Raw genomic sequence first — 11,943 nt, 5'->3', positions numbered from 1 at the left:
GTCTCTGGAAAGGGCCTACTGAATGCAGACCTGCTGCCAACACTCATTTGACTGTTTACACTCAAGTACTGGCCAAGGAGCACAAATAAGAGCACAAAGAGCCACAGCAGTTGTGGGTCATGAGCTCCCTGCAGCAGGCTAGCAGGCTCCTTGTCAGCCTCCCTGCACATGAGTCTCTTGTGCCCACAACAAGAATTGGTATGTGATCTCCCCCTTTAACTCAGCCCCTGATAAGTTCTGCCTCCTTCCTCATCGGGAGAGAGCATCAGACAGCCAGCCAAGAGTCAGCCCATCACATCCACAGTGTCATTCATCCCCTACACATTCAATGATTGGGAACGACATACCATGCCAGCTCCAAATGAAGTAAGTCAACATTTTAACAGTGAGTACGTTTATTGAGGTGTTTGAAGTTCTGCACTCCATTGGACACTGTTCATAATTTAAAGGCAAGAGCAAAATATTGTGACAGGCTCCAACTAGGATATTAAAAAACTCAAAGTCATGTCACTTAAGAAATACAGTTAAATTGTTCAATCATTTTGGTCTTCATCCCAGTCTTTCTTTCCTGATGGAGGTTTTGGGCCACCAGCTGGTTTTGCCATAATGATCTTGAAGAGAATAGAGAAGTAGAAAAGGCTAATGTTAAAATCAGGCTTGTACCCTTCTCCTACAGCCATATGATTTTGAATGCTAGCATTCCCTACATTCATGCAGTTTCCCTACTTGGAACCCAAGCCAGAGAATATCCATCTAATTGAAATATTAACAACTTTTTTCTTGAGAATGGTAGAGGCTGAGCCCTGATACAGTAAAAAAAGGTATTTTACCTCATGTTTGCATGCAAAGTAAGACTTCAGTTAAGTCTACAGAAAGCGAGTGCTTAAATAGGCCAACAGCAGACTAGTTTACAGAGTGCACACTACAGAAAGCATTATCGAAGCTATTGTTCTTAATTATTGTCTCTAAGTATGACACTTTAAAACCATTAAGTCCATTAGTCCTACAACATTAAAGCTCATTCTCTGCCCTGACTACATGGACAAGTAAAGTAAATCTGAACTTGCATTTATCATTCCTTCCAGGAAAATTTGGATTCAGGTGCAGAATCCATTTGCAAAGGGCACAAATACAGGATGTGGCAGTCAGCACACAGCAGAAGACAGCAGTGTTATGTGTTCTCAAGGAGCATACAATCTGCCATGTGCTAGTCAATGAACTCATGCATGCTCTTACAGATACCTCTCTGCTAAAGAAACAGCTTACTGCACACTAGTTTTCAGGCTCATCTTTCCAGTCATCCTTATCCCAATGTCCTTGTTGCTTAGGGGCTTTTGGACCACCTGCTGTTTTTGCCATAATAATCTACAAAAATTTTACATGCAAATTCATTTTTGCTGAAGTTTCACAAAAATAATGAAAGATTTTTATCATCAAGACTGTACCCTCTATTTTTCCTAAAAACTGGATTTTCATGTAAAAATACATGAGAGAAGGCTTCTTCTAATAAAGAAGTTCCTACAGAAGTTAGGGTAACTCTCTGGACACAAGTATAAAACTGTCTTCAAAATATCAACAAAATCTTTTAAAAAGATATCCCAACAAACATTAATAGTACTGCTACAGAAGCAGCCACATTGCAGATTACAAGCTCTTGAACAAACGACTTCCTGGCTTCCAGAAATGAACAAACCACATTCTCAGCATTATGTTTACACCTTGCATTTCCATGAGATTCCACCTATTTGCATGAGGGTTCTGCCAGGTTTTAATTCAGCACCCAAATGACACATAAGCTTACCTGATCAACCCTTAGGACAGTTACTGCTGCATTTGTAGCTAGCTTGATACCCCAGAATTTTCCAAGATACGTGTCTAACACACCAGCTTCCAACATGTCCTTCACTGCAGCAGCTTCGGCCTGCCAGATGGGAAAAAAACATTATTCAAAATTATTCTCAGGCTTTCTTCTAGCAAGGTGGTATCACTTTTCTAATCTCATCTTCTCCCTTTAGAAAACCTTCATTCCTAATCCATTAGCAGGAAGACAAAGTCAGTAATTACTGAAGACCTACTCCCTGTCACATGAGTTCAGTATCCCACTCCACCTCTGACATAAGGCCATTATACTATACTTAACTGAACTGCTTGCTGATAAAAAGAACATTTAAGGATTTCAGTTCCAAAAAGTTATTATTCCAGACTGTGCAACACAAAGCTCCCAACAATTTAAAATAATCTATAAATACTTCATACTGATAGAAGTACTATTAAGTATAACCCTGCACTGCAGGGCAACAAGTAACATGAGAGACTATTTACTTCAATATCAAATCCAACATTCTTCTTCCCTTCCTGATGCATGGCATAAAGTTTGGAGATGACCTCATTAGCCTTTACTCCAGAGTTTTCTGCCAGTGCTCGAGGAATGGCTTCAAATGCCTCAGCAAACTTCTTGATGGCATATTGGTCAAGCCCAGGACAAGTCTAAAATGAAATTGAAAACCATGTCAGCATTTCAATAACTGTAAGATAGGGAGGCATTTCCCCCCACACTTGTTATTACACAAATATGTATGTTGGTATGAAATACTATTTGTATTTTTTTGTAAGACGTGTGTGTGAAGATGAAAAGCCAAGAATCCTGTTTGCCATACCTCTCCATAAGATGTGATCTGTTTGGCTAATTCAATCTCTGTTGCACCTCCTCCAGGAACAAGACATTTATCCTGTGGAAAGACCACACCAAAACACAATGTTTTGCTTAAAGCATCCATTACTTCTTATTTTTTTAGGATTTTTTCTAGTCTATCAAGAATGCTAGAGAACTTTTTTCCACAAAGGCTTACTAAGAATCCACTTTAGAACAAACATGCATTATAAGGGAAATCAGAATTATTAAATTTCCCTTATAAGAAGGGAAACCAGAATTTACTCATTCATTCCAATGTGTTTCAAGAAGAACAGCTTCTTTTTTTAAAAACCAAAACAATAATGCAGTGGGTTTTGTGTCTCAGATTTTTTTGGTTTTAAAAAAATTTCAATTCTTGGTTAACTTTAACAGCATTCCTACATTTTCTCTTTTTTTTCCCATTATTTTAGTGGGAAATAGTATGCAGTCAACAGGTATTACAAGGTGTTGGGACTTTTTGTTTTGTTTTATTGCATTTTAAATTAAGCATTTTGTACATCCTTTGGCAAACCAGAATTTACTTATTAACTCTGGTCTCTTAACCCACAAAGTAATCATCATAAATGTTAAAACAGGACAACTCCTGGAGACAATTATAAATGCGCATTTCTGTACTCAAAATCAATGTCCATGTCTTGGTATGTAAGGGAGATTAAGATTCTAACAGTTTTAACAATTTTTGCATGCTGTTTTCTAAGTAAATACAGAAACATTTCTTTTTGAATTAAAAAAAAATAGTAATATTTAAGACCACATAAACGGCTCACACAAAAAAAATCCTCTGTAAAAACAAGTTCTTCCATCCATAAAATCCTACCAGTATTATGTGGAAGAAGCATGAATTATCACCAATGAACTAGAAATTGAGTCTGCAACCAATCAGTTTCTCCTGATCCCAAGTGACAAAGCTAGCTAGCTTTTTTTCTGTGCCTGGTTTCCAAGGAACATTACAAATTATCTACGGAGAGAGTCAAGAAAGAGCTGACTGTGTTTAAAAAGTGGTAAAGGTAATCCACCTTCAAGTACTCACTCATTACTGGAAAATTGAGTGCAGTCCGTGTTAAACACAACCTTTTAAGTACCCTACGTTTACAAAAGCCATCTTCTCTACACAGCCCTCCACACCTCAGTACTACACAGCCATCTCTCCAGCTCCAGAAGGCACCTAAGAAGATTGATATCTACAGCCTTTGGTAGCAAATGAGCAGAGAGCAGGCTCAAGCCTTGCCTCAAACTGATTCACTTCTCACTTACTTACCCTTGTGAGTACTTTGAAAGTATTGACACCATCATCCACAGCTCGTTCTATGTCATCCATCAAATTGTCTGTAGATCCACGAATGAGGATAGTAGAAATGGCTCCATCCTCCTTTTCTGTTCAGAGACATGAATTACTGAATTAATTAATTAATCTTATATCCAAAACACACACAAACACACTTTAGAACAGCAGTGTCAGCAGTTCTACAGAACATACATACCATGCTTAAACACCACAACCTGTGTATCCCCAACCTCTGATAAATACACACTATTGCAGTGACCCATTTCTTCAAGAGTGGGGGGAGTCTAGAAAGAAAAATATGAGTTAAGAACTGGACCTGCTCATCAGTTTTCATCCTGCAACTCATTTGGGAAGTACATACCAGTCTGGGTAGGGCTGTTGCACCAACTGTTTTGCACAGTCTTCTTAGGTCCCACTTGGAGTTCAACCTTTAAAAACAAGTTTCCATAACAATGTTAACACATGCAAAAGTATTGTCTTAACTTGGCAAGTACACTTCATAAATCTGGTAGTCCAAATGTTTTCATGCTCTCCTAGTACTTACCTTACTAACATAAGATTGTACTTGTTGGCATAATGAAGAGCCATATCTGCCACTTTGCCACCTGTTACTACTACGTTTGCACCACTATCAGCAATAGCTTTGACTTGCAAATCCATTAGATTTTCTTCTCCTTTACTGAAATTCATCAGTTCTTCAGCATTCTTTATTAGGACAGTGCCCTAGTGAAACACATACACTTAAAATTCAGCATTAAACCATATACCTACAAGTTTCTGACAAACCATTTTGTCTCCCAACCTATCTGTAAACCTTAAGTCATCCTGTTTTGTAATACTGACACACTCCCCAGGCAACAGGGTAAAACAAGAGAGGAAAAAAAAAAAAAAGGGAAATCACCAGGCAATTCCAGACAACCTTGGGGTTCAGAAATTGAAGCCATTGTTTGGCTCAAATAACCCAAAAAAAAACCAACACCATTTCCCCTATCTCAAAAACTCTGTGAAGCAATCAAGGTTCAGAACTTTTCTATTAACTTTTTTAAACCAAGAAAATCAATATTCACCAAAATATCTTAATCACCAAGTGTCAAGAATATATATAGCTAAGTCTAAAAATAAGAGCAGATATGCATAAATAGAGATGTAATTTATTTTGAGTTTCAACATACCTTAGTTTCAGTTATCATACCATCAAAAGGGCAGGAATACACAGCTATTTTTGCATCTTTGACAGAAGTAACATCTCCTTCAGTTTCTTTTTTAAAAACCATGCCATGCAGTACTGAGGAAGCAGAAATACCAGCACCCTGAAAGGAAATAAATGGAATCTGAGACTTTTTACAAGGGCATGTAGTGATGGGACAAGGGAGAATGGTTTCTCACTCAAGATAAGTTTAGATTAAATATCAGGAAAAAATTCTTCCCTGTGAGGGTGGTGAGGCCCTGGCTGCCTAGAGAAACTGCAGCTGCCCCATCCCTGGAGTGTTCAAGGCCAGGTTGGACAGAGCTTGGAGCAACCATGGTAGGGGGCTGGAAATGGAACTGGGTGATCTTTAAAACACATTCCAGCCCAAACCAAACTGTTCTTTGATTCTATGAACTGTGGAACACTGCATTACTGACCATTTGTTGTCAGAATGCTGCACTATTCTGCCTGAAAAGCAGACCTTACAATCATTTGGATGTAACACCTGAAGTGTAAGACTTTAGCTTATTTAGCAACAACAAACACTGTCTAACAGGTTCCCATTTTAGATTACTTCCAATATGAATGATTTCTGTATGCTGCTACTGGGGACTAAACAAGAGAAAGACTAACTTCCAAAATTTAGTACACATGCCACAACAAAATTAGAGAAGATTCTGGAAGTTCAAAGAATAACCCTCATTACACTATTTACCTTAACAATTACAATAAAGCCAGCTACTTCAAACTTACCACAATTTTGCACACTCTGATATTATCAACGTTGAAATGACCAGAATCAGGAAGAATAGAAACTAGGGGAAAAAAAAGAAAATAAGAAAAATAATGAATATGTCTCGCCTAATGAATAAAGTAGAACAATGACACAATAAACAATGCCTGGAATTTTTCTGAACTACTTAATTTCAGTGGTTTGAGATATCTGCCTAAATTCAAGACAATTATAACCTGCTAATAACTGGCATAAAGAGAAACAGAACATTTGTTTTTACAAAGTAATAATCAGAAAGAAACATTTATTCAGGCTGCTCAGTTAATTACGTTCAAATACACATTCATTCAGGTAGAGTAAAGAGGTAAGTCTAACCCAGAGAAAGAGAAATCACTGGAAATAAAAATGAAGGTTTTGTCCTGGAAATCTAAAGGGATAACAACTCAACAGAACTACAGTCTTACTTCCATTGTTCTGTGGTTGTGACTAAAACAGCTTATAAGAAGCACAGTATGTCCTCCTAATGATATAAAAAGAGGGAGAAAGATGGATTTCTGCACTAAAAGGACTTGAAAACTATTTCTAGAAATGCCTAGTAGGAAAGGCAAACCTTTTCTGAGCTACAATGCCAATGCAGAGTTCAACATGAGGAAGATTACCCTCATTTCAGAGGTAAAGAGTTCCATCCAATCCAACCTGCTAAATTAACCATACTTCCTATCTTACATGAAAATATAAAGACCATAACCAAACCTACTCATTTTTTAGCTGTGTGCCCATACCTATTCCAGCCCCACTTACCACAGGCCTGAGCAATAAGCTTTGCCAAGAACCGTTCATTGCCATATTGTTTGCTCATGACTGACGTGTACAACAAAGATTCCACTTCTTCAACATCTCGAAGGTTCTTTGCAGAACAGCACACCAAATCCGGAAGAATTTCTAGGGCTTTCTTGCAAGCCTTCTCATATCCTTCAATCACCTGTGTAGCAAGGAGTAAATATTCACTACAAGACTTCATACTGCTTTTAACTGCTTTCCTAATAGCCATAAAACATTAACAGATGCAAAAGTTTGCAAGGGAAGCAAGCAATCCCAAGTAACAACACATGGTTCCCCTTCACACATCCTAATCTAAAAAATTAGGTGGGAAGAAAGCAGATTTCACAGTATTATGCCCCAAGAACAAACACTGATCAGTGGCAATCTGGATTCAAGCTCTGTGAACTGTAATGAGACTATAACTTGCCTCTGAGACAGATAACCCCATCCTCAGAAGGTCTTCTGCTAACTCCAGAAGAACTCCAGCAAAAACAAGGACAAAATTTGTTCCATCTCCAACTTCTTGTTCTTGCATGTGTGAAGCCATCACAAGCATTTTTGCAGCAGGATGCTGGACCTTTAAAAGAAGTTACACATCTTGGTGACTAACACACCACCTAAGATTGCAGCTTCAGGCTTTTTCTATGCATCTTTCTAAGCTCTCTTATTTCAATTTGTACCTAGAGATATGAAGAATGCACAAAATTGGAAAAGAAAGCAGCACAGATATTCTTAATTGGCTAACTTCTCTAGTAAGAAAAAGCAGAAATATATATTAAAAAAATATCAGAGAACTGAACATTGCCACTACAACATACATTAGACATCCTTGACATTGATTCTGAGCTACTTTCACAGGGTGCAGTGGTTTCACAACCGAGTTCTGCAACAGGAAAATAGTCTGGAGTTTAGATCTTCAAATTTAATTAATGTGTAACATACAAAATACATGTCTAAATAACAGTTACATTTTAAGGGAGGGGGTGTGTGGGAGAGTTCTGCTTAAAGATTGCACTGCTTCACTATTTTTTCAAATAAATGCAATAAAATACCATATTCATGAATACTTACACCTGCCATTTTATACCAGACAGTAACATGCAAAATGTATCAGATTAGGTCACTACTATGCAGATTATATTTTTTTAAAAACAGAACTGAGACTTCTATAGTTACTCTACTCAAACTGAACACCAACACAATGTATTCAATAAGTAAATACTTCATACTTACATAATCTCTATCACTAAGTATAAAATTCAGTAAAATATTTTTCATGTTATGTCATAAATATCAATTTGAAGTCGCAGGAAGAATTAGGAGAGGACAGCCTTTTCATGCCTTCACAGTATTTACAGAAGGATGCTGCTATAGCCTCAGATTCTTAAATTCAATTGATGGATTCTAAGCAGTCAGGAGAACATGGCAAGCAACAACACTGGGATATTAACTCAACAGCTAGGTCATGCAGACCTTTCCAAGCCGCTGCATTTTTAGACATGTCCTCTTTTAAACCTACTGGTTTTGGGGGAAAGTAAGGAATTATTAAGCATCTCCTACAACTATTAATGTTGCTTCACAAAATAATTATATTCTTCACTGTGGACCTCAAATTCAGTGAAAAAATTAAATTACTTCCAAAGTGACGTATGTAAATCATCTGTCAGAGTGACATTTCCTTAGTGACAGTCAGAACCATAACAGCCCATGAGCAGAAACACTGGTTCACAACTGGCATTATCTGAAGCAAGAAAACTTACCTCTAGCTCTCTCAGGATAGTAGCAGCATCATTTGTAACAAAAAGCTTTTCCAGATGATTGATAACCATTTTGTTCATTCCTAAATGGGGAAACAAAGCAATTTATAAAAATAATTCCTTATGCAAACAAATTTTGTACACAGAGACTGTTTCCTAACTTTCAGGTGTATCTTGCACATTAAAATGTTAGCTGTTTATAATTTAAGAACTTCAAAACATTTCTGTGAAATAATACTTGAAGTGTAGGACATTACGGAGAAATCAGTAATTTCTGAGTAAGCAGTTTTCTGTTCTGAAATATTAGCACAAAATTTAATTAAACTATACAGGAGAATATTTTGTTTCCATATACCTGACTGAATAAGATTATGTTCACTATGACTACCTACCATGTTATCATGTTTCCTTTAATTTTTATACTTTTTCATATATTTTATACCGTGTTTCAAAGAGAACATAGTAACTGTTACAAACACCTGGCAAAAGCAGACACTGAGCATAACTCAAGAGCTGTCAAAACAAAATCTGTTTTCTACTGTCTCAAAGAAATAGTCACATATTTGCAGTTTTAGAGCAAGTCCAATGTGTTTCCCCCAACTTCTTCTTTATCAAGGTATGTCTAGCTCCAAACATAACATTGTCTCGAAAATGCAGCAATAATTTTAAGATTTATTTACCGTTTGGTCCATATGCTGTACGAGTGGTTTGAGCAAGTTCTTTGCAAGCCTGGATGTTTCTATAGACAGCTTCTTCTAGTCCTGAATAATGCTAAAGAGAAGAATGACCGATCAGAATTAGGCTAACAAAAAAGAGCGATGAACTAGTAATTTCTCATAAAAGCAGTGTCCATCCACTGAGTCCCTCAAAGTCTTTTATTAATATACAGTTGGTATTTCACAGTTTAAACAGACACCAAACCTTACCCAAAGACAGTGAGAACTAGTGTGTACACCTTCTCAACTAGGCAGCTCAGGAGGCACAAAAAGCTTCTAAAGAGAAAATCTGAACAGTGACCTGACTTGTAATACAATTTGCATCCCCTCAGTCTTCCAAAAAAGTTTTGTGACATGCCAAAAAGAAACAGAAAACAACCAAGACCCAGTTGGAGAGAGGCAAGGGTTTCTGTATATGCTTCTTTACCTGCACCTTCGTATGCTACAAAAATAATTTAACTCAGTTCTATGTTCGAAACACAGAACTGAGTTAACTGTGCAGTTTGAAAATTCAGAAGCAGAATGATTAAGTAAAATATCTGTGCTTGAGAAGGCGATCAGCCTGGCTTCAGTTTGGAAACCTTAAGACAAGATGGGGTCACTAAAAAGGACCTTAAGAAAGAAAAAGCAGGATAAAAAGTACTGTGCAGCCCATAAGAGAAGGAAGAAAAGTAACAATAATATTTACTCTCTAAATACAAACCAAACATCTTAGATTGCCAGCTGCCTCCTTGTTTTGCAGAAGACAACTCTTGCTGTTCTGGCCTTGAATTTTCTAACACTGAGGCCACTCTGCTTCCCTATTCTGCCCCCGCCCTGAATGTATGCCATTATTTGGCTCTAAGAAGGATTCTAAAAAGAAACACAAAGGGCTTTCAGAACTGCTACCTTCACTCTTCTCTCTATTAAATAGCAGCAAATGGACAATTTCCCTCTTTCTTGGAGAGAGGGACTTTGGACAAGAGCCTGGAGAGACAGGACAAGGGGCAATGGCTTCACACTGAAAAGAGAGTAAGTTTCAATTAAATGTTAGGAATCCCTGAAATTCTTCCCTGTAAGGGTGGTGAGGCTCTGGCACAGATTTCCCAGAAAAGCTGTAGATGCACAACCCTGGAAGTGTCCAAGACCAGGTTGGATGGATCTTGGCGCTAAATGATCTTTAAGTTCCCTTCCAATCCAAAGTCTTCTGTTGATTCTATAAATAAAAAAGAAAAAAAACCCCACACCTGCTTGCTTTCTGCCCACTTTCCAAAGAAAGCTTCTCCTTTATTAAGACACAGTTCCTTCAACTCTACCAAAATCTTCATTATGTTAACGTCAAACACAATGACACCGGATTCATTGGTAAGGAAACGTATAGAAAACACGTCATTGTGCTGCATCGCTGACAAAGGTATCAGAAAAAATCAAGCAGAACGACCCGGATACTTCTTAACCGCTTCAACTACAGGGCCTGGCAGAATGTTGCTGTCCAGCCCCTGTGAGAGCTCTCGCAACAGCGCGGGCACGAGTCGGGCCCTGGCGCGTCCCCGGGGCGACGGGATGAAGCAGCAGGGCCCGGCCCAAGGGCAGGCCGGGGAGCGGGATCCCGGCCCCGCAGAGAATTCTGGAAGGCCGCGTGCGCCGGGCGCCGCCCCGCAGGGCCGGGCGGGCACCGATCCCCACAGCGCAAGGGCTGCAGACGCGCCGGGAGCGGGGCACTGCGCGCACCCCCGGGCCCCCGCCCCGCGGGACACGTGGTGCCGCCAGGCCCTGCCGGCCTTCGGGGGCTTTTCCCGCACCGCAACCCCGATATTCCTCCCGCACCCATCCATCCATTTATCCGCGCATCCATCCAAAGGCGGTCTCACCTTCGCCCCCTCCTTGAGCATCTGGGAGAAGCCCGGGGCCTTGGGGACGTGCAGCGCCATCTCCGCTCTGCTCCGTGCCGGGGCTGCGGCGGCGGGAGCGCGCGGAGCACGGCGGGAGCGCGGGCCCGCGCAGGCGCGGGGCGGGCGGGCCAGAGCCGCGCCGGGTTTGTGCCGCCCTTCAGGCCGCGCGGGGCCCGGGGCTCGCCCCGCTTAGGCCTGGCATGGTTCGCGGCCGGGGAGCGTCGGGCAAGTGGGTTGGCTCCCTCTTTCTTTCCATGTCCAGTTCAGGAGACCGTCCCCTAGGCGTTCCTCGGTACGCTTTGCGATGGAAGTTCCTGGAAATCTGGAAGTGCAGTTTTTTCATGGCCACCGATGATAAACGTCATAAAACTGAGCAGACTCCAGTCATGCGTTTCACTTAGTACGTACTTGTCCAAATGGAAGTACAATGCACAGATAGGAAAACTAAGTATCGTAGAACCACAGACTGATTTGAGTCGAAAGGAACCTTAAAGCTCATCCAGTTTCAACCCCTGCCGTGGGCAGGGACACCTTGCACTAGGCTAGATTGGACTAGCCCCGTCCAAACTGGCCTTGAACACTTCAGGGATGAGACAGCCACAACTGCTCTGAACAACCTGTGCCAGGGCCTCGTCAACCTCACAGGGAAGAATTTCTTCCAAAACCGAATCTAAATCTGCTTGCTTTCATTTTGAAGCCATTTCCCCTTGTTCTGTTATTGCCCACAAAAATCAGATTTGTTACTTGGTGTGCAACATGCCAATAATTAAACCCTTGAGATTGACAGTTTATTTCAGAACTACACAAGCCTGGTTGCTCAACAAATGATCTTCCACAAATAATGCATGATAACTATGAAAACTTTTTACTATTAATAC

General features: G+C 40.0%; 1 protein-coding gene across 1 annotated transcript; it reads right to left on the bottom strand.

Moving 5' to 3' along the window:
- Nucleotides 1-377: 377 nt before the first annotated feature.
- On the bottom strand, nt 378-11,186 carry CCT8 (chaperonin containing TCP1 subunit 8). Its single transcript, XM_068180803.1, has 15 exons — nt 11,045-11,186; nt 9,159-9,249; nt 8,482-8,561; nt 7,149-7,298; nt 6,701-6,881; nt 5,920-5,981; nt 5,150-5,287; nt 4,522-4,700; nt 4,339-4,405; nt 4,174-4,261; nt 3,951-4,066; nt 2,658-2,729; nt 2,323-2,487; nt 1,802-1,921; nt 378-611 (listed from the first exon to the last, which is right to left on the bottom strand). The coding sequence occupies exons 1-15, from the start codon at nt 11,102-11,104 to the stop codon at nt 534-536; spliced, it is 1,647 nt and encodes a 548-aa protein (XP_068036904.1). The 5' UTR covers nt 11,105-11,186; the 3' UTR covers nt 378-533.
- Nucleotides 11,187-11,943: the final 757 nt, after the last annotated feature.

Source organism: Anomalospiza imberbis, chromosome 2 (genome assembly GCF_031753505.1).
Source record: "Anomalospiza imberbis isolate Cuckoo-Finch-1a 21T00152 chromosome 2, ASM3175350v1, whole genome shotgun sequence".
In the NCBI taxonomy this organism is placed as follows: Eukaryota; Metazoa; Chordata; class Aves; order Passeriformes; family Viduidae; genus Anomalospiza; species Anomalospiza imberbis.
This window is presented reverse-complemented; position numbering and strand designations above follow the sequence as displayed.